Raw genomic sequence first — 25,393 nt, 5'->3', positions numbered from 1 at the left:
TCAAGGTTCATCCATAGTGTAGCATGTCAGGATTTCCTTCCTTTTTATGGCTGAATAACAGTCCATTGTATGGATATACCACAGTTATTTATCCGCTCATCATCTGATGAACATCTGTGTTGTTTCCACTTTTTGGCTATTATGAGCAATGCTGCTATGAACATTCATGGATAAATTTTTGTGTGGACACCTGTTCTCAGTTGTTTTGGGTAATGCCTAAGAGTAGAATTGCTGAGTCATATTGTACCTATGTTTGACTTTTCAATGAACCACCAAACTGTTTTCCAAAGATAGCTATTCTCTCTTGACCTTCACGCCAGCACCGCCCCATGAACTCCCAGCCCTGGATCAGCACAAGAACTGCCTCTTCAGCCACCCCTAAGCTACTGAGCATGGAGGGAGAGTTGTATGGCCCTGGGTGTGGTGCCTCCACCTCAGCTAGATCCTTTTATGTCCTCCAGGCTCAGGTCTCTTCCGGCTGCCTTCAAATATCCCCCATCTCCTTCCACTCCGTCTCCTACTCCACAAAGAAAAGAGGCCTTGGGGAGTATGAGAGGGCGGGGGAGAACGGCTCCCAACACATGCTCCCTTCCACCTTGAGCCACATTCAGACCCCCACCCTGGAACTTCCTTCTTGCTCCTCAGAAAAGAGGTGTGCCCCAGGCACTTGAGCACTGGATGATGGGGGGAATAATAATAATAATGATAGCAGATACGTATGGATGAGTACCTACATGCTAGGCACTCTTCAAGTGTTTTACAGGGATTCCTTCGTTTTCGTCTTACTCCAACCTCACAGGGGAAGCCCTGTCATTGCCCATGTGAAAGGGTGTATAGGAGTACCAACAACCTTTGTCACTTGGCCGGCTCACCCCACTAGGCAGTGCGGAGCCCTCAGCCTCCTCCCCTCCCTCTGGAGATCTTTGACTTCTCCTTCTCCCCTGGCTCTTCTGCTTGTCTTTAAGACTGTCCTATAACAGACTCTGTCCCTTCGTAGCCAAGCCCACTGAAACGGAAAGCTAGACTCAAGTCCCTACTGCTTCTCATTCGCTCGTCAAGCCCCAAAAGCCTGTCTTCTGTGAAGAAGAACTTCAAAGGCCATTCAGGATGTATTTCTTGCCAGATCTAAGTCATTTTTTTCAATTCGTCTCTAACTTGACTGTGGCATATGACATCAGTGGTCACTTTCTTCTCGAATCTGCAATCACGCAGGTTCATGAACATCCAGAGGTGAGCTTTTGGATTCCAGAGTATGAACCCACTGAAACGACATCCCAGATGATACATCTGTGTGCATTTTCTCGGGGGAGCGAGTCTACAACTTTTCGGATTCTCGAAGGATCTGGGACCGATAGGGTCAGAAGACACAGCTCCCTTCCCTGCCCCCGGGACACCTGGCTTTTCCTCTCCAGATGCTGCTGTCAGGCTCCATCGTGAATACTCTGCCTCCCTCCCCACTCTTGACCCTCCACTCTCATCTGCGCTTTGCTCGATCCCAGATGTCAGCCACACCCACAGGCTGATGCTCCCCAGATCTACACCTCCAATCCGGCCCTGGACCGCCACTTGCTACTGGACATCTCCACACAGCTGTCTACCATCTCCCAAAGTCAACAGCTTCTGAATGAAGTCCATCATCTTCCTCCTCCTCCCCGCCCACCTCATCGCCCCGGGCTGCTCCTCTGGGCCTCCTTCCTCAGAGAGCTGTCCCAATGCCCGGACGTTCGCAAAGACTTAACTTATCTCCCTCCCATGTCCTACCAGTCGCCAAGCTCTGTGAGCTCCCCCTCCTCAATATCTCTTGGTAAAGTAAAAGGAGCAGATACAAAAGACCGCAGACTGTACAATTCCATGTATATGCAATGTCCACAACAGGCAAATATATAGAGACGGAAAGCAAGGTGGGGGCACCAGGGGCTTGGGGCTTGAGAAATGGGGAGCCACTGCTCAGTGGGTACAGGGCTTCCTTATGGGGCGATGAAAATGCTTTGGAACTAGACAGAGCCGGTGGTTTCAGAACACTGTGAATGTACTAAATGCCACCGAATTCTTCATTTAAAATGGTTAATTTTATGTTATGCGAATTTCACCTCAATCAAAAAAATCTCTCTCAGGTCAGTTTACTGCTCTGAATCCCCCATTACCTTATCGCCTCTTGTTCCAATGACTGCCTAAGCCTTCTAGTCCAACCCCCTTGCCTCCCATACCCTGTGAAAGCCCTTCTAGGTGCCTCACTGCCTTCAGGCAAAGCCCAAACCCCCAAAAGGGCACTCAAGGTTCCCCAAGACCTGACCCACTGGCCACATCCCTGCCTTGTCTCCCTGTCACCATTTACTGGGGCCAAATCAAATTCCTTCCAGCTCCTTAGACGTACCATGTTCGCCCCTCTCTCCCGCAGCCCTGATTTTGCTCACGTTTCCTTCCCTGGAATTCCTTCCCTGCCTGCCTTACCCGCGCAGACTCAGCGCCCGCGTACGAGCCTCTCGTTTTATGTCCCCAGCGCCTGGCACATCAGGCGCTCAGACACTCGCTGGCAATTCATGGGCAGACACTAGCCTCTGAAGGGCTGTATGGGATCAGGTTTGATCCGTGCTGGACCAAGGGCGGAACCAGGCCCAGAGGGAGGCAGCTTCCGGTTCTGAGTAAGGAAGCACTTCTGCAGGGGCGTGCCCAGTGTGGACGACCACAGGTGGCTGCTGACAAAAGAACGTCCAGGAAGGCAGGACAGGGAAGTGACTTTCCAGCTCTTTGGACCAGCTCCGAGGCCCAGCCCCATTCTGACAAAATGGTTCCAAGTGACTCTGTGCAGTGGGAAGATTTTTTTTCACGCCTCACCTGGGAACTAACACGTGATGCAGCTAAGATTCAGTCCCCAACAGATCCATCTCTCTAAATGGGGTGTTAAGCGAGTCTGACATCTCTCATCAGTGGAGCCCGCTGTGTCCACATCTGCTATAAGATTCTTGCTTATCAGCACTGCCTAGGTGTGGCCGTTTGGACTCGGCTGGGCTGCTCGGGTTGACCCGAGGCCCAGCTTCCAGGGAAGCCTCGATCCTCCCGGGTCCCACCAAACACATTCTGGTGAAGTGCGGAGAGCATGGGCTTTAGATGTGCAAACTTGGGTTCGAATCCTGGCTCTGCACCATCTACATGTTTTCTCAACAGTGAAATATCCTACCCATCGTGAAGGACAGAGAGAATATAATACCTGATTATGTGATAAGTATATATATATATAAGAAGAACAACGTATTACATATTAATACTTATACTAATACAATATCATATTTAATGAGTAGCTACTATAATTTTTAAATACAATGAATTGAAATGCATCTACATTCTAACTTGTGATCCTACTTGTGCCCACTTTCTCTCGATTCTCCTTGGAGAAATCTGGAAGGGCCCTGGGTGGGGAGAGTTTCTCAGCTCCCTGGCCCCCACCCCAGAGTGCAGGCGCCCTTCCTTACTGCTTAGCTGTCTGTCAGCAGGGACAGGACTGGACCCAGTGGAGCACTCTTGGCCCCAGACTTTAATCTTGACCTTTGCTGGGGCTCCCGCATGCAATGCCATTGGAGGCCTGCATCCCCACCCAGGATGCCACGAGGTTTTGGCCTGGCACTCACTCTAACTGGCTTCCAGGCACTGCTCTGGGGGCCATTCTGAATGAGCAGAACCTCTCTGCTTTCCAAAACACTTTCATGCACACATCCAGGAATTCCCGCCTTAAAGCGGTATCTACGTTCAGCTTCCATTGTTTCTTGGCACCAGACTCTTCTGCATTGATTCCAGTTCACTCCTTGTTCGGCAGCTACGCTGCGACTCTGCTCAGCCGCCTCGTGCCTTATTCTGTGGCAATTATTTTCTCTGCTGGTGGCCTGTGCCCTGCCCGATGAGCTGGAGGACGCGGGAGGTATGTGGAGACATAACTCTCATACCGCCGCTGCTGGCCTCGTGGTCACAGGCTCTACACTGGACCTTTATTAAACAGCACGTCTCAGCTCTCTGCAGAGGCCTGCGGTTCTGACCGAGCCCTCACATCACCCTCCCTGCCGCGCAGAAGAGTCCCTCCTATAGGTCAAGTGTCCGCCCGCCCCCTCACCCCAGCATCACCCCTGTCGGCCCATCCGCAGGACCTGGTACCGAGTGGCATCTCTAGAGGAATCCTGCAGAGGGACCTGGGCCAAAGCTCTGGCCCCCACCCCTCCTCCCTCCAGCCACCGGCCCTGGCTGCACTGCCACTGTTGGTGATTGTTAGGGAAGAGCCGGGTGGACAGTGGGCGATTCAGTGAGCAGGCCTTCAGAGCAACAAGCCCTGTGCTGTGCCTGAGCTATTTAGCGTGGGCTGAAAAGGGTAACCTTGGCTCGCAGGGTGTGCGTGTTAACCCTTGGTGACCGGGAGCAGTTCCGGGCTCTGGGGGACTTCCTGCAGCCTGTTCATCCCTCGCCATATCCTGGCCAGGTGGGAGAACTGAGGCTCCCATTGCCATGGCTGTGGCCTCTCTTATCCAAACCATTCAGGCCCTTGACCTGCCACTCCCAGGAGAGGTGGGCAGGAGAGAAGCCTCGAAGGTGGGGAGAAGGAGCCCCCATCTGGCAGAGGAGTGGGGGGCTCCAAAAGCTTGCAGTCAGGCACAGTACACACATGACCAGGAAAGGAAAGCCCACCTGAGCTACAGCAGCATACGTTCCCTGTCTGTCCCCCTGCCTGGCCTCCACCTGAGCCATCCACCACGGGCCAGCACCTCCCTGAGGCAGGCTATGCCAGGACGAACAGCCCACCTGGGCAGGTAGGCCCAAGATAGGCGGTAAACTTGGGAGGCAGGCTGGAGGAAGTGACCACACCCAAACCCAAACCCACAGCTGCCCTGAGACACTCAGTCCCATAGGCTCTTTGAAAGTCACTCCATGTCGGCCCTTCTCCCTGTCCCAGTCCCTTTAACTGGTGGTGGTGGGGGGAACCTGGGAGCCAGACCCTAGCCATGTGATCCTGAATCACTTGCTTGACTTCTCTGAGGCTCCATTTCCTCATCTCTATAAAAGGGCGTGATCACGGCACCTTTCTCACGGGCTGCTGGGAGGGCTAACCGAGATGGTCCCTGGGATGCACCAGGCTTGCCATGTGGCAAGCGCTTAGTAGAGGTTAGCGGGGCTGTTACTCCAAGTCAGCGGCTCTGCCACCTGGACCTTTGCCCAGGAGTTAGCGTAGGACACTCCCAGATCTTTCTGTCCCAGGCTCCAATTTGTGCCGTGTTCATGGACCATTCTGAGTTCAGCTGTGCCACCTGGTGAATGATTTCATTTAGTTTCTTGACAATCCCAGGTCACACATTTTCCAGTATTAGACTCAATGATAAGTCTCCTTTAGTGCTATGTCTCCTAATGAATCATTTCACTTAGTTTCTGCTCATGTGATGCTATTCGTTTGTTCGTAATCCATTTGGGTTTTGGGGAGTCTGACAATGCTTTTCTTTGGAAGACTATTTCTACAGATAGGTCTCATTTAAACACGTTTGTGATGTGGTTTGGGGTTCTCTGTTCTTAAGAACTCAGGGCCACTGAGGTCTCCCACCTCCGGGAGCCACGGGAGCAAATCAGAAAGGAACCCACATTACCTGTCGTGAAGGTTGTGAAGAGTCGGACGTTGCCCTGGGCAAGGGTTCGGTAGTGGGACCAACTGAGGTACAGCATCAGAGGCATCCAAATGACAGGGACGCTGTACCTGCAGGAGGGCCACCAGAGTGAGAGAGATGCATGCCTGGAGGCTCGACAGGGCCTCGCTTCCCGAGACATACCATTTGACTAGAGGGGAGATGAGATGATACCAAAGTGTGTATAAAAAGCATATGGAGACCTGGGGTCAAAGGGACACTGCTGGGGTTAGGGAGAAAAAAAGCAAGAGAAAGGCTGTGAATCTATCTGCCCTGTCTCTGAGAGATGAGTTATTGGCAGAAAAAAAAACAAAACAAAACTGTGTTCCTGCAGCTACGGACTCTACCAGCTAGACAGATGCTGATCTCTTGTGGCAAAGGAGCTAATTGCAGGCAAAATTGTTTTCATGGACATTACAGGCTGAAAACCTTTCGCAGGAATCTGGACTAGGACGGGAAGAACATTTACAGTGGTTTCTGGCTATCTGCCGTGTTGTTACTCGCTCGATAGACAAACCAGGCATGTAAGAATGAATTACGTCTATGGCATGTTCCGAGAGTTTACAGTATAGCTCTGGGCTGGCGTGGTGGGGTGGGGGCAAACCCAACTGCCCCCAACTGCTGGGCACCATTAGGAGAGAGGGACAGCTTAGTGCGGGGCTCACCAGGCGGTCTTGGAGAGGGACTCGATGAAGTCTGAGTAGAAGAGGCGGATGGGTCTGGTCACCGGCTGGTGGACCCACTCATCGTACTTCTCTCCCAAGTGGCCGACTTGCCACAGTAGAGGCTTCTGCCAGTCTACCAGGTCCTGCAAGAGACAAAGTTCATGGACACTTGATGGTCACGCCTGCACACATTCATTCTCCCATCTCTCAGTTATAGCATCTCAGTCTCCATGCTCCGCCTCATGTGGTCTGTACGGGGCTACTCACCTTCCCCCTTCAGTGATCCAGGACTGACCAAACTGCTGTTCTCAGCTCCTGGCCATAGAATTGGGATTCGGGACAGGCCCATGACCTAAGCTGGTACAATAAGCCATCAGACAACCTCTCTTCCTGCTGGAGTTGCTAAGTTGGCAGGGTATGACCTTGGAGTTGCCAGCAGAGCCTGCTTGAAGACTCACTCAACACAGAGGATGGCCGAAGCAGGATCTAGAGACACCGAATCCAGGTGATGACACCTGAGCGCCCAGATTCAGCCATGCCTGAAGCTTGCCTAGGACTCTTTAGGTGTAGGAGCCAATACATTGTGTACCAGGAATGAAATAGGCCTTTTCCCCTCTACCATGGGCTTTCTTTTGGTGTTGGCCTGGGCAATGCATTCATTCATCCATTCAACCATGCATTCGAAAACTCATTTGTTATTTCGCGTATACATTTCCAGGTGCCAGGAAGAATAAACAGAAACATGAGAGACCATCCTTGCTTTGCATAGCTTAGTGTTTAATTAGGGCTTAAGCTCTGGCATCAGGCCTGGGTACAAATCGTGGCTCCATCATTTACCGTGCGACCTTGTGTAAATTACTTGATGTCTCTGAGCCTCAGTTTTCCCAGCTATGAAATGGAAGTCATCACAATGGTGACTGCATAAAGTACTCAGCAAGACGAGCCATGCCAGGCAAGATGGTTTAGTGGTGATACCGGTGAGAAGGGAGGAAGTGTCAGGAAAGAAAAGGAGAGGAGAAAGAGATACACAGGGAGGAAGAGCAGTCAAGCCTGGGAGCGTGAACAGTGATTTTGCAGCCTGCCTTCCCACATCGCTGGTTGGAATTTCATCCTTGTACGAGCCTCCCTGCCAAAGCTGGCTCAGTCCCAGCAGGTGTCCCAGCCCTGCCAGAGGTGAAACTAGCTCCGCCATCACAGGCTTGGAACAGGCAGCGGGGGTGTAGGGGTCTCAGGCAAACAGGGAAGGTCACTGGGCATTCCCTCTGTGCCTGTGACCAAGAGGAAAGACCCCTAAATGGTTGTGGTTCCTGTTGTGTGAACTTGGCAGTTCCCAGGGTTCCCAGGTACGGGCTGCCTTCCTGCTTCCCGGGCTGGAAAATGACTCAGGTCAGCACGGAGCTACTCCATCCAGCACCAGTTAAACCAGGCAGCCATCCAAACCCCACCTAGCTGTTGCTGCCTTCCTGGCTCCATTCATCCATGCCTCCTTGACTTTCTCCTTCAGGTATAGCAGGAAACAGATTCATTGGACACACACACACACACACCCCATCACCACCACCACCACCAGCACCACCAGGAAAGAGAACTGGAGGAACCAGAGAGCGGCTTGTGTTTACACCTTATCTCACGTGGCCTTCGGCACCCCACCCCACCTCAGAAGCAGCCAGGCCAGGGTCAGAGTGAGAGCGTGAGGCTTTGTCCCAGTTGCAACAGCATTGAGAACTAACACTTACAGAGCATTTACTACGTGCCAAACGTGGCTATAAACACTTAACATGAGTTAAACCGTCTGATCCTCGCCATATCCCCCACTAAGGGAGTATTATCATTATTACTGTCTTACAGACGGGAAATCGAAGCAGGGTAACTTGCCCAAGTTTGCCCAGTTATGTCTTTTTGTTTAATTGGCCTCTTTATCGCTGGGAAATAGCCAGCTTGCTCCCTGGTAATATTGTCACGAAGCCCACTCTGTCTGATTTACCAGGGCCATGCCAGGCTTCCTTACGCTTGGCATTTGTATGGTCTATTTTTTCCCATCCTTTTACTTTCAACCTGCATGTACGTTAACATTTAAAGTACATTTCTTACAGACGGCATATAGTTGGGTTTTGCTTTTTTTTTAAATCTAGTCGGGCACTCTGTCTTTTAAACCGGAATGTTTTGTCCATTTACGTTTAATGTTATGGCTGATCTTGCTATTTGTTTTCCATCTGTCTCCTCCATTCTTCCTTCCTTGTCTTGTTTGCATTAATCGAGTATTTCAAAATATTCTATGTAGCTCCTCTATTGGCTCTTTAGCTATGCCCTTTTGTATTTTCTCCTAGTTGTTACTGTAAGGATGATAACTTGCCACCATCTATCTCAGATGCAGCCCCTGGTTTTTCTATGTTCCACTTTCGCATGTCACACGTGACACTCGGTGCCTGTTTTTCATTTGTACGCCTAGCTTGAATTATCTACTTTATATGATGAACGTTTCCAGTTATAGCACAGGGGAGTGGCCAGGTGGGCCTCTCTCTGAGCCTTGAAGTGGTTTAGGCAAATTTCCACCTATTGATCTTATTTTTCGTAAAGCGAGTAGAAAACAGCATAGGACTCGTCAGCTTAATTCGGTTGAGACCCAGGAACAAATGTCTAGGTAAGTAGCAAGCATAACTTTCGGCCTGAATCTTATTCTCTATTGTGACGGGAACAGAACAAAGGGCAGAGCAGGTGCAGACTGTGAGAGCTAGGCTGCTGAGGAGGTTTGTGTATAGGGGTGGTGGAACCAGACCCAGTGTCCCCCACGGCGGTCTTGTTTGATGACCTGCTGCCCATCTCATCTTCGCACATGACTTTGGTTCCTCCCCGGGTAGACTAGCAGGCACTAGACACCATAAAAATGGTGGACTTGCTGTCTAAGGCTGCCTCTGACCAGCTCACCGGCCTTGGACGGCATTGAGTCTGGGTTAGCCTCTAGTGCATTTCTGCGAGGGAGCCCTCCTTGGCACCTAGGGAGGGCCACTTCACCCTTGGGACTGAAGCACCAGCCTGGAGGAATCCCAAGAAGGCTCACTCTCTTGCTGCAAACATCTCCCTCAGACCTCGAAGCCCAGCACCTACACTTCCGCACTGGAGCCTCCGCCGACTCTTCTAAGCAGGGTAAAGCTAGCCTTCCATGTTAATATAGAAATCCGGGCCTGCTGACCTCCTCTCCATGCTATAGATGAGGACGCTGAGGCCCAGAGGGATTGAGCGATTCTTGTGATGGGGTTGGCTGGTCTTGGAGTGGGAGCCTCCCTTCCCCCAGCTCGTAGCATCCTCTACACAATCTCTCAGGAGCTGGGACATTCACTGTGTGTTCGATCTTGATTTAGATGGTACATGTACTTACAGGGTGTCTTTTCTCAATTCTCTCCCAGGCCTGATTACTGAAGGAGAAATTCTCAGCTGGGTACTCATATGTTTAACACCTCCCACTTGCTCGCCATTTCCAATATGGCAGCTGGCTTGAGAAGGGAGGATGGCGAGAGATGACAGCTTGGGATTCAATGAGGGGCTCACGGTACCTAGCGGAGGACCCTTTGGCTCACCCTCCCACACAAATGGCTCTCCTCCTCCTGAGCTGGTGCCTGGTCCTGTCCCCCTGCTACCTTTACTTCCTAAGGCTTGGGGGACACAGAGGAGATATCGTCAAAGGTCGGCCAGCCTCTGTAGGAGGTTGGGTGAGGGAAAGGAGGGAAGAACATGCCACTGATCATACCTCTAGTTCCCAGGCATCTGGGGGCTTCCATAGCAATCCTCACAACAGAAAATCTTCTTTTCAAAGCTATGGAACTTCAGATGCTCAGAGAGAGCAAATGATTCATTCGGGGTTGCCCAGCTAAAGCGAGGCTGCACGGATGAGGATGAGAAATGCCTGGGGCGAAGGGGCTGAGGCCTAGAGACAGGAAGGATGCCTAGAAACTGCTCTGGAGTAGGCTAATTAGGGTGGGAGATTCTTTGGTGAGTGAAAAGACCCCAGGCAACAGGCTGGGCTCCAGGAAGCTCACGTAAGTCTGGGGTAAGTTTGGCCAAAGCACCTAGTGCCAGCTGTGTGGGTCTCCCATCCCCCTCCGCAGCTCGGCCCCAACGGGAGGGGGAGGGCCTCTCAGGGCTATGCCAGGAATGCAGTTGCAGCAGGGCTGGGCAGGGGGAAAGGGCAGCCTGCTCCCAGAGGGTGGGTGGAAGGGCTTGTGTGCCACCAGCCGGGGAGGGGGCCTCCCCTCTTCTCTCCCTCCCACTGCCCAGGTCCAGCTCCTCCTGGGCTGCACGGGGGCCGGGCGGCACAGAACTCTTTCCAGATGCAGCCCCAGCTCAGGACCAGCAAGCAGGGTCTCTGCTTGTCCCCAGAAGAGGCAAGCGTAGGGAGAGGGGGCAGCTGCTCTGTGCCAGCAGCCCCTCCCACGACCACAGCCACGAGCCAAGGCAATTGTTTGAAGAAATGTCCACCCATAGCTCCAGGGCAGAGTTCTGAGCCAGGAAGGCAGAGATGGGCGTCCAACCAGTGGGGTCCAGCGAGGAGGGGAGCGAGGACAAGAAGCTTGATAAGAATCCTCAGGCGCTGTTTCTGCATCCTTGTCATAGGCCCCTGGGCTTAGACTGTGAGCCTATTTTCCTTTACAAGCCGTGATTTTGAGAACTGTGGCCTGCAGCGACCTCGCTTTACAGACAGGGAGACAGGTCAGATGCTCAGCTGTCCATCCATGCTTGGGGTGAGGCCTGCACATGGGTCTGTCCTGCTCCAGAACCCAAGTTCCCTAACCCAGGGCCAAGAGGCCTCCTATCAGCTGGTCCCGGACCTCCGGGGCTACAAACTCCCAGCACAGAGGCTGTGAGGGACCCAGCAGGGTGTCTAGTGTGGGGGTCCACTGGGTCTCTCGGTCACCTTACAGGGGTGGCTGCAGGCCGGCCACCTTGTGCAGTCCAACTGGGGGCCCCTATGCCATAGTCCACCTGCCCCTCCCTGCAACCAGGGGAGGTGGCCTCAGGTCCCCCACCCCGTGAGGTTCGGGGAGATAAGACAGGACAGGGAGCAGGTGGCGAAGGGGCAGAGGCCTAGAGGCAGAGGAAGGATGGCCATGCACCATGTAAGAAGCCAGTGTGACCTCAGTCCTTGGGACGAAAGCACAGCCCCAGTCTGCTCATCCTAACACGAGAGGCTGGCCTTGCGCAGGCAGCTCACTTCCGGGTACCCCCTTGGGACACTCGGCCGGATGGTGCTGACAGCCCCGCACGATCCCCCGCCCCACAGGATCCTCCGCCCGCACGATGATCCTCCGCCCCGCGGAGGGAGAAACCGACCAGAGCTGTCTGCGGCCACTCAGCGGCGTCCCCAGCGCCCAGCCTGCTCATCCACCGACCTCGCACGGACACAGGGGGTGGCGCCCAGCTGGCCTGCCCGGTTTCTCCGCGGGGAATTGGGGGTGGGTATTTTTTGAGCACTCCTGAGCTTTTTGGAAGAGTGGCCAGGAGCTCTGGGCAAGGGGGCGATCAGGAAAAAACCCCTAGCCCCTGGCCTGACAAAGACGGTCTTCGGGAGATCCCTGTTGACCCCTTTGGGCAGCCAGACCCTCCAGACACTTACGCAGGGGGAATTAAGGGTTCCCAAGGGGACGGGGTGGGGGGGGGGGAGGAGGGGGCAGGGGCAGAATGCTGGGAGGTGAGCCAGGGCCACATTCACAGGGACAAGGTTGGCCCTCCCCAGAGGTGGGCTGGCCAAGAGGGCCCTGGTTCTGATCCAGGAGCTCTTTTTGTGAGTTCTCAGTGACTTAACTGAAGGTTCCAAAAATTTAAACCCACATGACCAACATCAACATCGGCCAGGCCCTGGGGACGCTCAGAGCAGCCCCAATGCTAGTGTGTGTGTGTGTGTGTGTGTGTGTCTGTGTGTGTGTGTGTGTGTGTACGCGTGTGTGTGTACGTGTGTATACGCGCGCACGCGTGTGTGTGTATACGTGTGTGTGTGTGTAGTGTGCACACGTACCAAGGGGGCTTTGAGAGCCCACCTTTGCATTTGTTTTGTGATACACCTGGCTGGATAATTCTGTCTCTTAGGGGACAGAGTGGCCCTTGTCCACTTCTGCTGGCATCTGGCTTTGCCTGAGGGACAGGAAGAGGAAGGGGAGGTGGCAGATCTTTGGGGATGCCTCCCTCTCCCCTGCTCAGCCTCTTCCCTCCCTTATGCTACCCCTTCTCCCAGTCACAGGCCTCAAGGGCGACAGCCTCTGGGACCCATGGAGGGGTGCTGGGCAGGGGAGCGGGGACCGTCAGTAAGCACTGGCCGTGCTGAGCTCACCAGCAGACTGGCTCTGGGCAAGAGACTTATGCTCTCCCTCATTAGTGAAAGCAGGATCTGATCACTGTATCTCTTCTACTTTCTAGAGGGCTACATCAGATCATATATTTACGCGTCTGGCCCTCAGTGTCTGGCACATGGTAGAGCTCAACTGTTAGTTTGGCCCTAACTCCGATGCCCGGGGCATTTGGGCAGGAACTTCTGCGAGGCTTTCGAGTCACACCGGTTTCATCTGGTTCCAGGGTGGAGGAGGCTGCCAGGGGAGGGCTCTGACATGGACACAGTGAAGCAGTGAAAAGAGACAGGAAGACGAATAGGACAGGTGTGCCCAGAAGCCGGGAGCGGGGGGCAGCTCCCACCGCGAGCTCTGGGGCAAGCCCCAGGCAGGCTGGGTCCCCGGACTCAGGGGGACGTGTAGGGTCACACCCTCGTCCCCACACTGTCCTCGCCTCCCACGGCTGCTCCTCCGTCTCCAGGATCCCAACTCCACAGCATCTAGGGTCCTTGTCTCACTCAAGCTGGCTGTCTTCCCTTACGGAAAAAGCCCAAGTCCGCAAAGCTTCCCCAGGAGTCAGCCATTTGTACCAAGACCCCCCAGCCTCAGACCCTGGCCATAAGTAATTGTGGCCAAGCCCAGGTGTCGAGGCCAGGGCGCCAGGCTCCGGCGAGCCCTCTGGGGGGCACGCTGTGTGGCCCGGGCTGGCCCTGGCCCTCACTGGCCTTCGATGTCCCTTTTGGCTATGTGCCTCTTGAAGGTGAAGGGCACGGAACAGTCCCGGCCTCTCTGGGAGAGCCCTTACTCGTGTCTTAGCGACAGGCCGACAGGGTCCATCGGAGGCGGTGGCAGTCCTCACAGGACAGATGTCGTCCCCGAGTTCCTGGGGTCAGGGCCTCGGGAGTCCTGGCCAAAGGGGCCCAGCAAATGGTAAGCTTCCTGGAGTCGCCCGTCGCTCCTCTGCTCACTCCTGCTCCTTGGGGGCGCTTCTTGCCTCTCTGTCTGCTGTTCCTTCCTCCCCGGCAGGCTGCGAGCTCCCTGGGGGCGGGGCCTGTCCTGTTTGTCTCTTGTCCCAGTATCCGGCACAGGCAGGGGACACTTATGGATACACACACTTGTGTCTCTTCCAGGAGGAAATGGTAAAAAGGCGTGGGGACAGTCTTATGACCCAGGATGGACGGAAACGGCTCCTACATCTGCTCCCCCCAGAGCCCCGGCCCCACCCCCACTTTCACCTCGGAGCGCTCAGCACTCCGCTGACCAACGACGAGTGGGGCCTGCCCGACCCCGGCAGGACGCTGGTCCCTGAACACCAAGGGAGGCGTGTCATCGGGCTCTGCAGACAAAGCTTGCAGATAGCTCCAGCTCTGTCCCCACCTGCCTCAGCAGGCTCCCAAGCCGGTGACCCTTGCCGGTGACCGTGCCGATGCCTGGGTAGCTGTGCCTTGAGCACACCGTAAACTGGGCAAGCCCGGGCCTGCCGACCCTACACTGTGCTCTTCCCGGCTTCAGGGGTCCTCGAGGGGACACGCCCTCCGGGGTGCGTGAGGCCTGGCTCTGCGCACTCCTCCTCGTGCGTAGCCCTGGTCGTGTTTGTACTGCCCAGGTCATGCTTGTGCGCCATGGGCGCCTGCTTCCCGTCCTCGTCTTCCGTGGACAAACGTCATGCGTGACCACAGCCGTTGACTCCACGCACCCTCTCCTTGGCCCCGGGAGCCCCGAGCATCACCCCGCCCCATCTTGTGCCCGTTACCTTGTCCCAATCCACCACTTTGAGCTTGGGTTCCATCTCCGGATCTGTCTTCTGAGTGTTCGCAAAGGCTGCAGCGCCATTCTCCACAGAACCCTGGAGAGAGACAGTGACGAGGTGATTATTTACAGTGGGCGAGGGCAGAGAGAGCCGCGAGCAGCCAGGAGTGGGGAGAGCCCCATGGTGGGGGAGGATGGGCGGAGGTCAAGGGCACCGAGCGCATTTGAAAACAGATAGAGACTGTTGTGGGAGGCATTATTCTCTACATTTTTCTTCTCCCTTAAAAAATAATTTCTGCAAAGACAAGAGGTAGAGAGATTCGGGAGAGAAAAGACACCGGCAATGAGACTGTAGGAGAATTAGCTGGTAGCGGGAATGCTCTGGGCAAGGAGGCCCCTGCCGGTCCCTCCAGGTCCCTAGCAGGCGTCGGGAAGAGGGAGTCACGCGGAGTCGCCTGACGGGCTCACCGTGCCACACCCGATGACTACCCGGTCCCCTCCGTCCCCGGGGACTCCACGGAGCCCACGGGTCACAGGAAGGCAGCGCGGGAGACGGTCCCTCTGGGAACTCCCATGCAGCCGCACGCAGGGTGGAGCTGGCAGAGTGCCCACATGGGCTCAAGGTTAAATCGCAGCAGCAGAGAGGCAAAGTCAGAAGGAAATGGAATGTACTGGGACGATCACATGGCCCCCGCTGGCCCCGATAGCACGTGAGGCCAGAGAGGGCCGGCCGGCACGTAGGTGCCATTCGTGCTTCCTTGCAGGAAGGCTGGTAGAGCACTTGCCACTGGCAGGGGAGCGGGCAGGCGGGGGCGGGGGGGGGGGCTGCCCGCTGAGTCCCCGTGACTAAAGGACACGGTGCCGGTGGCCATGGCGGCCTTGGAAGCTGGGTATCAACAAGAACCCAAGAAGACTGTTCGAGTGGCCAGGTGGGGTTGCGACTACCACAATTTTTACATTTTTGCTTCCAAATGAGAACCCGATGGTGACAGTGATGCTGACATTTTCCGGGAAAACCCATATGTTAAACCCAGATAAAAGCTGGCTTTCGTGGTCCTGTCTTAGTCTAAGGACCTCAGTATTTTGAGTCTTTGTCACCTTGCTAATACCTGCATTCTTTAGAAAAGCATCTCTGATGATTTCTTAAGGACAAAGAAGAGTGAACTTTAGCGCATATCACACAGTGAAACTCCCTAAGGATCCAATATAAATGTTATATAATAATCTTGCCCCTTCTAATTCTGTTCCATCCTCAAAATATATCCCAGAGTGTCTCCAGTCGCCCAGCTATTGATTCTCCCTCCCTCCTGGATAGTTATTTTCTCCTGGCTGCCACGCTACGAGGCTCGTTCATTTAGCGTGGGGCCACCCCGAAGCTTATTTCATGGACCACTGCTGTTGGTGTGGTTTGGAGAGCTGGTGTGATCCGGGAGGTGATGTGGACGAGCAGACCTATTCCCTGGAGGGCCACAAAAGATGTGCGGAGACCGCGACACCCAGAGCGGTGATGAACAGGAAAGCAGTCGGCAGCAGAAAGCAGAGAAAGCCCGAAACACGGATCATCAAGGGGAGTCCGCAGAGACAGGAAGCCCTGGCTCCATACCAGCCTCCTGTTCAGGGGCTGGTGGTCTCGGAGCAGCGCCAGCATGGCCCCCTCCTCTTCTCTCAATTATCCCCTCCTATAAGGACCTCATCCAGAGCCACCGCCTTCATCCGCTCATCCAGGCACACGCATTTGAGCATCTGCAACATGCCAGGGCCTCAGCTCAGGAGACTCTCCCACATCTCCCACATTTCCAACTGCCCACGTCTCTCTCCCTGACACTGGCCCCGCTCCTTGCCCCTGGAGAACGTTTCCAACTGCCCACACCATAGCCTGACCCAAAAGCCCTGCTGTCACCTCTGACACCACATTCCTGAAAGTGAACATAGTATTGTCCTCAGCAAACTGCCTTATCGCTGACTTCCCTCTATTTAAAGTCTTTCCCCTATATTTAAAGTATTTCTCAACGCCTCCCCTGTTACGCCCTTGGATTAACCCTACTGTTTCCCTCCGGCTAGCAGGGATCATTTGCCATTTTCCTTCTCGAATGTCACTCTGTCCAGGAAGATGACATTCATAGATGTTCACTACGTGCCCCGCCCTTTCATCTTCATAACGACTGTGAGAAGTAGGCATAATTATTATTCCCACTTGACAGGTGAGGGGTCCCAGGCATGGGTGGTCCCACAGCTAGGGAGAGGTGGAGCCAGCAACTGGACTCCAGAATATTCTCTTGATCCCCATGCACTTCCCTAACCATTCTAGCAAGCAATGATCTCGTCATTCTCCATCTGTTAGAAAACCAACACTTTCCATGTGTTCCACTGCCTCAGTTGGTATTTATAATCTCCTGCCTCTTGTCATGTTGGGAAAATTATCCTGTTTGTCCAATGGTGTGACAGAGGCCAACAGGGCAGGGAACTACTGCTTCCTCTTCTCGGGGTGCCTAGGAGGGGCCCCGGATACTATGAGATGCTCCATTCGTCTTTCCTGAGTGGATCGCATCCCAGTGCTGGTTCTCTGCAAAGGAGCCAAGGCCCCCCGAGACTCCTGCTGCGCTGTGGGCCTGGCTCTGGGGACAAAGCTCTGAAGTTCTGCAGGGCACACGCTCCTTGGCGTGAGCACGTCTGCTTCGATGAGAGAGGTGGCCCAGGACCCTGAACGCACCATCTGGGAATGTCAGTCTCGGTTGGATAGGACAGCACCCAGATACGAGGGTCAAAATTCCAATAATTTGGGCCATATACTCTCAGTGCCCTTTGGCTGGGAACACGGGGTAGACGTGAACAGAACTAAAAGTACACTAGACGGATATGAGATCGCCAGCATTTTATTTTGCCAGATAAAACTATTTTTAAAATGACCATCTGCAGTATTCTGTAAATAAAAGGAAATTTCAATACCAAATAGGTAGGAAATGCATACTTTCAGAGGAAAAGCTGGTTCTTCCCAAAGAAGGGCCATGGTAAATTTACACTGACATTTAAAACAAAAACAAAAACAAAAACAAAAACAAAAACAAAAACAAAAACCAGATTCTAATGTAAAATAGTTATGAATGTAGAAAATCACAACCTAAAATTTGGGAGCGTGAACTGTACGTAATTGTTTTCTTTGATTAGGGTGGTTGGCGCAGGGCTCTCTAACCCATGGGTAACAGGAAATAGATCAAATGTGCACTTTGTTCCAGTTCTAAGGTTTTACTTTAAACTCCACTAAAAATCTAGTTTTGTAGAGAGATGTTGGCTAAAAATGGAAACAGTACTTTTAAGGTTCTTTCATTCGACTAGAAACATTCCAGGTAAAGTGAGGGAGCGGAGTCGCCCACGGCTCTCTGCCTTCTTCCTGAGAGCCCGGAGGAGGGAGGGAAGCCCACAGGCTGCCGTCCCCAGGTCCCCAGCACGGGGCAGTAAGGGATGCTCTCAAGACAGTGCCCTTGAATCATGGACCAGCCCCACAGGGGGCAGGCGCACTGCCCATGGAGGCTGAGGAAAAGGGGGGAGGAAGGGAGGGAAGTAGGGGCTGTCTCCTCCTGTCCTTTTGCTCCTTCCCTCTTAACCACGATTTGAGAGTCCTGGAGCCACCAGGTGATCATGTCACTGGTGACAGACGTTTGGCAAATAAACCCTAGAATGACGATATAAGCAAGGTGCTTTCTGGGTGGCCTCACTGGGGCCACACCCTCCCTGGCAGACGCCCGGGTTATTAATCACAAAACTGTACACACCTCCGATACAGGAGGAGACTTCAAGGAGAGCCAGAACAAGCCGCAGTCTGCACGGCCAGGAGCAGGAATGCCCGCAGAGACGAGGAGGTGTCCTCTCCTGCGTCTTTCATTGACCATTTTTCTCAAGTCTGGGTGTGAGATTTCACAAGGTCTAAAAACCATCTCCCCATGCAGACAGGGGAACTAGCCTCCCCCCGAAGGTCTCCTATTCCCACTTGGGGGGCTGCTTACATCTGCAGCTGGAGGAAGCTGGAGGGTGGGTTGTGGGGGGCAGGGGGCGGTGGGCTCCAGCACTGAGTCCCGCTGGGAGCTGCCGGGCGCCACACACACTGATCTAGGCCGCGTTTTCCAGACTTCCATGCCCCAATGTTTGTTTTTATAGTTGAGCAAGGCTCGCTCTCTCAAATTCCACAGGCAAACAGCATGCATGAATCAGACGTGTGTAAAGGTCATTCCTGGTAACGCGGGTACAACTCAAGCTTTAAAAGGCTTTGGAAACAAAAGTCTCTTGGAAACTTCCACGACGCATCGTTTAAAAGGCTCTCCGGATCCCGGCAGGGAGCCAAAGGAAGCTTTAAAACCCCAAAAGCATCAAAAGTGAAGAACGTGTGGGCTCTTTTCCAGCATTTTAAAATTGTTCTGGGTGACGCCTTCTGATTAAATAAGTTTCAGTATTTTGGTAAGGGAAGTGAGTAATTCTATAGTCAGACACACTGGTCGACCTATGTTAACGGGTGTGGCTGGACATGGGGTGTCCAAGCTACCTGTGTCAGATGACAGTTTTCTTAGAGGGTCCACCTGAGGGACACAGGACTGTCCAGCAAGAATGGAGCTGAGGACCCACCCCTCCCCCTGGCCACTATCGCCCTCCCCACCCTGGGGAGGAAGGCCGAGGACGTGGCTGGAAGCATTTCTGTGGTCAGGCGCAAGGCCGGCTGGGAGGGGTCTGGTGGGTTCAGTAGGTCAGTGCTCAGGATGAAAGCATCTCACTCTCCTTACGCAATTCCTTGTGATCGTCTCCTAAGCTAGAACGCAAGGTCCGTGAGGGTAGAAACCCCGCTATCGTGCCCACTGCCAGGTCCCCAGTAGCTGGCACAAGATCGGCACTCAAACACGTGCTGGACAATACGGTGACAAGTAGACGGTGGCCTGTTTAACCTCTGGAGGCCCGGGGCTGGGGAGGCTGCCCGACGCCTCCTTAACCCTTTGTGCACTTGGACAGAGGACAATACGCTCTGCCAAGGAGGCTGGGTAGGCAGGCGCCACCCACCCTAAGCTGAGAACCACCGGATATGCTGGGCAATTTGGTGGAGGCAGCGAGCAAGGCACGTTGAGCCCCTTAGATGTCCAAGCCACGGCTCAAGGCCATAGGGAGAGAAGCCAGCGAAACAGGAAAACCAACCCTAGCTTCTCCCAGCACAGTGCCAGCTCCTGGCTGGTCCCAAAACATTATTTCCTCTCAGGTCAGCCCAAGCCACAGCTCTCCTCTCATGGACGGGATGCTGCTCACACCGCTGCCCCTTCTCCTGGGGTCCGTCCTCCACCCGCCTCTCTCACACTGAGTTCGGCAGGCTCAAACCCAAACTCACAGAGCACCCAGGAGTTGTTCCCTGCCAGCTCCCTGAGGTTCCAGCCAGTCCACCGAGCACACGGGTCCCTCAGGGAGGCTCACTCAGGAGCAGCCTGAGGCAGGGGGTAGGATACGGGGCCAGGGTCTAGTTTTAGATGCTGCAATTCAGCTCTAGACTAAGGGGCATAGTTCTCAACCAGCCTCCACTATGAATTTTCTGTGTGCCCTGAAGATCTTCCTCCTGGAATGAGATGTTTCTTTCTGGCAGGGCCACCCCAAGTTCCTGCTCTGCCCTCGAAGGTGGACACCAATGAGTGAGGCAGGCGGGGGGCGGTTCCTCTTACCGACCCATTTTGTTTCCATAATAAACATGTAGAAATATTCTTCACCCCCAGGAGGCACCGACAAACGAAATCATGAGGTATCCTTTTGCTACAGATGTTGGTCCAGAGGGAGAAAGAAACGTAGCAGGTGTAGTAATCGGTGGTCATTGTCGCTTGGCCTTGAGATCGGCGAGACTGTACACATTGAGTAGACAGCAGTCAACGGGAAGGGTCAGGCCCCATTACGAGGGGGCAGCCCTGCCTGAGGCCCAGGTCAGGTGAGGATGGGGCCTAGTGTGGTCAGACCTTCTGATCTCTAAAAAAAGCTGGAAAACTAGATTTTTGTATGAAATCTCAAATTTTAAAATTTGACTTGCATTTAAAACAAACAAATGAGATGGACCAAAGCAACCTGTCTGAACACAAACACAGCCCGAGGTCCGCTAGACTGAAACGCCTCGGCGAGCGGCAGCCCTTCCTGCCCCTGGTGCAGCCACAGGGAAGGATGGACGCGGACAGGTCAGAGCAAGGGTTTCCTCCCTTGCACAGTTCCCAGAGCCAGGAACCCAGACGGACGCCCAAGCTGCACCCGCGTGGGCCAGGCCTGCAGCAGCAGCTCTACCAAGACCCCGAGGGGGCAGCGTGTCAGGCTGGCTCCAGGGGGACCTGCGCGCCGGCGACTTCTAACGCGGGGCAACCCCAGGCCACCTCCTCCCTCTAGCCTAGCGGAGACAAGCAGGAGGTCGGGGGACAGAAGCCGATGGCGGCTGCTGGTTTTACTGGTTCTCTTCCCTTTGTTGTGTCTGGAAGGAAGACAAGACCCATGAGGACAAAGGCCTCACAGTGGAGACGCAGGCCATGCACAGCGGAAGTGACCTCCAAGGTCTCACTTCCCAGAGCAGAGGCCTGTTTCAGGCTGCATTGTGTCCACCCCACCCCAAACTCGTATGTGGAAGTCCTAACCCCCGGCACCTCAGAATGTGACCTTAGCCAAGAAACACCAAAGACAGCCAGCAAACCAGCGGCAGCTCGGGAGAGGCCCGGAACGCACGCTCCCGCACAGCCCTCAGGGGAGCCGACCCTGCCCACACCCCTCGGACTTCCAGCCTCCAGGCTGTGACACGTACAGTTCTGCTGCCTAAGCCACCCAGTCTGTGGGACTCTGTTATAGCAAAGTAAAACGAGGCCCGAACTGGTTTCCCCTGGGACTGAGGCAGAGCCACAGAAGAGGGACTTCAACCAGGAAGAGGGCAGCTGAGGGAGGCATCCAGGGAGAAGGGGAGACCAGACTCCGCCTCTCGCCCCACGCTGAGGGGGTAGCAGGATCCAGGCTCTTGCAGTTAACACAGCCACCCTACCGGGCCTGCGTGGCGGCCCACAATGACAGCGCCCGAAGGGAGAGGCATTTGTTTCCTGTCCAGGAGCGAGGGCTGGCGTGTTCCCCTTCTTCAGGGCCCGAGAAGTCGCCTCAGTTTTCCCCATGCGAAAGAGGTGCACATGGCGGGCCGGCTGAATTGGGGGGCGAGGCAAACGGCAGCCCTTTTTAGCCTCTTGGCTTATTTTGCTTTCCGCCCTCCAAACCATGTGCCTCCTGGGACAGCTGTGCCACCTCCCCGTGAGTAACCTTGCCACTCCGCATGGGCAGCTGGCATCTCACTGGTATCAGCACAGTCCTCTCTGAGAGACTGGCAGGAAGTGCTCCACGGATGGGGGAAACCGAGGCACCGGAGGACCAAGTCACTGATTCAAGAACTCTCGAATAATTGCTAGGTGAACCAGACCGAAATCCCCTTACAGCCCTGGCCCCACTACATCTCTTCCCGTGCCCTCCTCTGCCCTAGACAGGGAAGACGCCATGGGGTGCCCCCAAGCCCCCCGGCATGGACTCCGCCTTAGCCCCCAGCCCTCCTCAGCGCCCCAGACGCAGCGTCCCCAGAGAGGGTTTGCTTGGAGGCTGCATGAGGGGGAGAGAAAAGAGGAAAACAACAGAAAGCTTGCACTCTGCACAGCAAACAAATAAGCCGACCTCAGAGGCGGTGAAAGGAGGCAGTGTGCTGAGGGGCGGGGGCCGCAGGAGGCGGGGAGGGCGGCATAAAGGGATGTTGTTCGGGAAAGCTGGGGCTGGGCACCGAGGGATGGACAGATGGCCTTTTATCCCTGCCTCTGGCCTGAAAACTCTTTTTCTGAAATGAGATGATGCCCCAGGCCCTGTGTCCAGCTGCCCCCGCCCCATGGAGGCTAAGAAGGCGGCGGGGGCTCCAGGTGTCCCTGCATGCCCGAGTGACACAAGCCCCGGGCAGGTAGGAAGGGGCAGGCGCAGGAGGAAGAAGAAGGTGCTGGGGCCACAGGTGCACCAGGAGTCTTCGCTGGGGAGAAGCCTCTGCCTTGCGCCCTCGGAGAGCAGCCTCCTCGGAGCTGGTTGTTTCCGGTAGCCGAAATTTGGGGTTCAAATGAAGACGGCGGGGGTTGGTTGTTTCAATTTCTAAGAAGCCACCCTCTCCCGGACGAGGTCCAAGTCGGAAGCCAGGCCCACTCAGGTCCTGTGGCCTATCCTATCCTTAAAAGATTTAAAATAAACCCTTTTATGTCTAAAAATAAAAACTAAACAAACAAACAAACAAACAAAAATCATTCCTGACAAGCGACCAGCCACAGAACCCCAAAAGTATACCTACTCCTCGCGCACCCATAGTCGCTGCAAAGCAGTTAGCCCTGCCGGCCGCTAGCCCAGTAATCACGGTAGGAAGAAGAAAGGAAAAGAGAAAATGAGTAGAAAACTTGTGCCCCAGGTATGACCAACTTCTCTTGCTCAGGCGATGCTGAGATCCAGAGAAGACAGCCCCAGCCTCCTGGGTCCTCGACATTGGCTCGCCGTGGACCTGGCATTGCTTCTGCTTGTGAAATGAGCCCTGCTTGGATGCCATCTCCGGCAACCTTGTCACCAGAAGCAGAAGCCAGCAGAAGTGGGCAATCCAGCACATCGCGAAAGCGGGCCCGTGGACGGAACCTGCTTATTACCATACAAAACCCGCCGGCGTGCGCCCACACGTTTTCAAGCTGTCTACTTGATTCTCTGCCAGACCTCGTCAGGGCCCATCTGCACCCATGCAGACCCTTCCTCTCTAGCCTCTAACTGCACATGAGGGCCCCACCCCCAAGAAGGCACCAAGAGTCAAGGGGACACATATTTTTTTTTCCCCTCAATGAAAGTCTGACTCTGGGATATGGGGCAGCCTGAGGGGACAATCTCAGCTGGGAGCCAGGGGTTGGGGGTGTGACTTGGGCTCGGTCTGGTGGACCAGGGGAGCTCTCGGAGGCTCATTCCCTCGGTCCTGCCTTACAACGTGCCGCCTGGCACCACAGCGGTCGGAGGGCTGGGGCCGGAGTCTCCACTCTGACGAGCAGCATCCGCAGCCTGCGGGACACGAGTTCCTCAAGATCTGCCCTTCCGTAGGTGTGATGGGACATTTCTCGGCTGCGGTCTCTCAGGACTTGGACCTCAAGGTGCCACAGGTAGGCTCATGGAATGTGCCATCCACAGAAAAATACACTTAGGCCACCTAAAATACAGTATCTCCTCAATGACCCAACATTCAGAATAAAACAAACTTCATATCTATCTCCAATTTGTAAGGATTATCTTCCAAATGCTGTATTTTGCTGTTTTTTTTTTTAAAGGAAATACAAGAGCATTGATGTACAAACGAGTTCATATATCGCAATTCTAGGATCAATATTCTTAAATTTTCCTTTTATATTCCAAAATTTAAGAAAGAAAAATAACCATTGTCATCATTATTTACAAAACAGCAATGATTATACTGCCAAAAACAGTTTTAAGTCACTGAATTGTTTTGTAAACAAAATAACAACAACAAAAGAATCACCTGCCTTATACCTACTACTCCTTTTCACTGATTCAATCGATTCCCTCTTCCCTTGCCCAGACGTGGACTTTTCTTCCATTTATAGTTGAGGATGCTTCTGTTCAGAGAGGCTGACCAGCTGGCTGGTCTCCAGTCGTATGGTTAGTTCCAGGTCAAAACCTTGGCACCATAGTCAACATCTCTTTCCTTTAGTCCCGACGTCTAATCCATCGGCACGCTCTAGTGGTCCTACTTCCAAGACATTTCCAACTTCCATCCATTTCCTTCCATCCCCCTGGCCACCCAGATCAGGCTGCCTCCCACCTGGACAACAGCAGTGGCCTCTGAGCTCTCTTCCTGCTTGACCCCCTCCAATGTGCCCTCAACACAGCAGCCAGGACACCCTAATAAGATGCAGACCGACTTTGCTAGCCTTCCACTTAAAATACCCCAGCCCGCTGCGCTGAGAACATAATCGAAGCTCCCTACGATGATCCATGAACTCTACTGAGGCGGGGCTCACCCCTCCCCACCCCAGCTTTACCCCACACTATGCCCTCCCTCACCCAGAGTGCTCCAGCAGCACCAGAGCCTCCTTTTGGATTCCTGATGTCACTAAGTCCTGTCATACCCCAGGGACTTTGCCCTTGGCATTCTCTCTACCTGAAATGTTTTTTAACCCGGTTTTTCGCACGACAACTCCTTTTCGTGCATCAGATGTCAGATCCTCAGAGAGGCCTTCCCTGACTTCCTTAATCAGAAGCCCCTTGTTCTAAAATATATTATCTATTGTTATACGTGATATATATGCACACAGGTATATATAGACATATATGCGTGTGCGCGCGTGCGCGCGCGCGCGCACACACACACACACACACACACACTGTCGTAGCTCTTGCCACCACCTGTAGTTATCTTGTCTCCCTCCCTCGACTGGCAGGTACGCCTCAGAGGACAACGACGCGTTGTATTTGGATCCCCAGCACCAAGAGTGGTCTGGGCGTGAGGGGACGTCCACTATACTTGTGGCCGAATAGAAGAAGGAATAGTAAGGAAAAGGTGGCAGCCCCACATACCCCTGAAGCCTCTGCCAGCCTCATTTTTGGAGACTGTCCCTGACCAGGGCGAGTGTCCACAGCACTGCAGTTGTCTAGGGGAAGACGGAATGAGGGCGGCCGGTTAGGGCGGACCTCACCTGCCTAGGCTGGTGGAAGGGGCAACTCTTGAGAGCTGGGAATGTCACCACTCTCCAGCTCCTCCAGGGGTGTGAGTGGCCTTGCCCAAGAGGGTCTGAGCGCTTAGCGGCCCAGGTTCTGAACACATTTATCCCTCACCGTCGAACTGGAATCGACATTTTCTCAGCAGGAGCCGGGGCTGGAAGGACTGGTAATCGTCCTGTTTCAGCGTAAGCTACATGTTCCGTTTCACAGATCTCATGTGATCTCATCGTAGCCACACAAAATCCTGCAGGAAGCTGGACCC

At 54.1% G+C, this 25,393-nt stretch overlaps 1 protein-coding gene across 2 annotated transcripts in view; it reads right to left on the bottom strand.

Annotated features, from left to right (window-relative positions):
- FA2H (fatty acid 2-hydroxylase) overlaps positions 1 to 25,393 on the bottom strand; it is a 42,874-nt gene that overhangs the window by 5,537 nt on the left and 11,944 nt on the right. For both annotated transcript variants that reach the window (XM_036231349.1, XM_016143891.2), the window contains exons 2-4: positions 14,384 to 14,476; positions 6,317 to 6,459; positions 5,616 to 5,722 (exon numbers count right to left, since the gene is read on the bottom strand). In XM_036231349.1, coding sequence (XP_036087242.1) covers positions 5,616 to 5,722; positions 6,317 to 6,459; positions 14,384 to 14,476 — 343 coding nt within the window. The remainder of the gene's footprint in view (positions 1 to 5,615; positions 5,723 to 6,316; positions 6,460 to 14,383; positions 14,477 to 25,393) is intronic.

The sequence above is a fragment of the Rousettus aegyptiacus genome, unplaced genomic scaffold (genome assembly GCF_014176215.1).
Source record: "Rousettus aegyptiacus isolate mRouAeg1 unplaced genomic scaffold, mRouAeg1.p scaffold_m13_p_14, whole genome shotgun sequence".
Lineage (NCBI taxonomy): Eukaryota > Metazoa > Chordata > Mammalia > Chiroptera > Pteropodidae > Rousettus > Rousettus aegyptiacus.
This window is presented reverse-complemented; position numbering and strand designations above follow the sequence as displayed.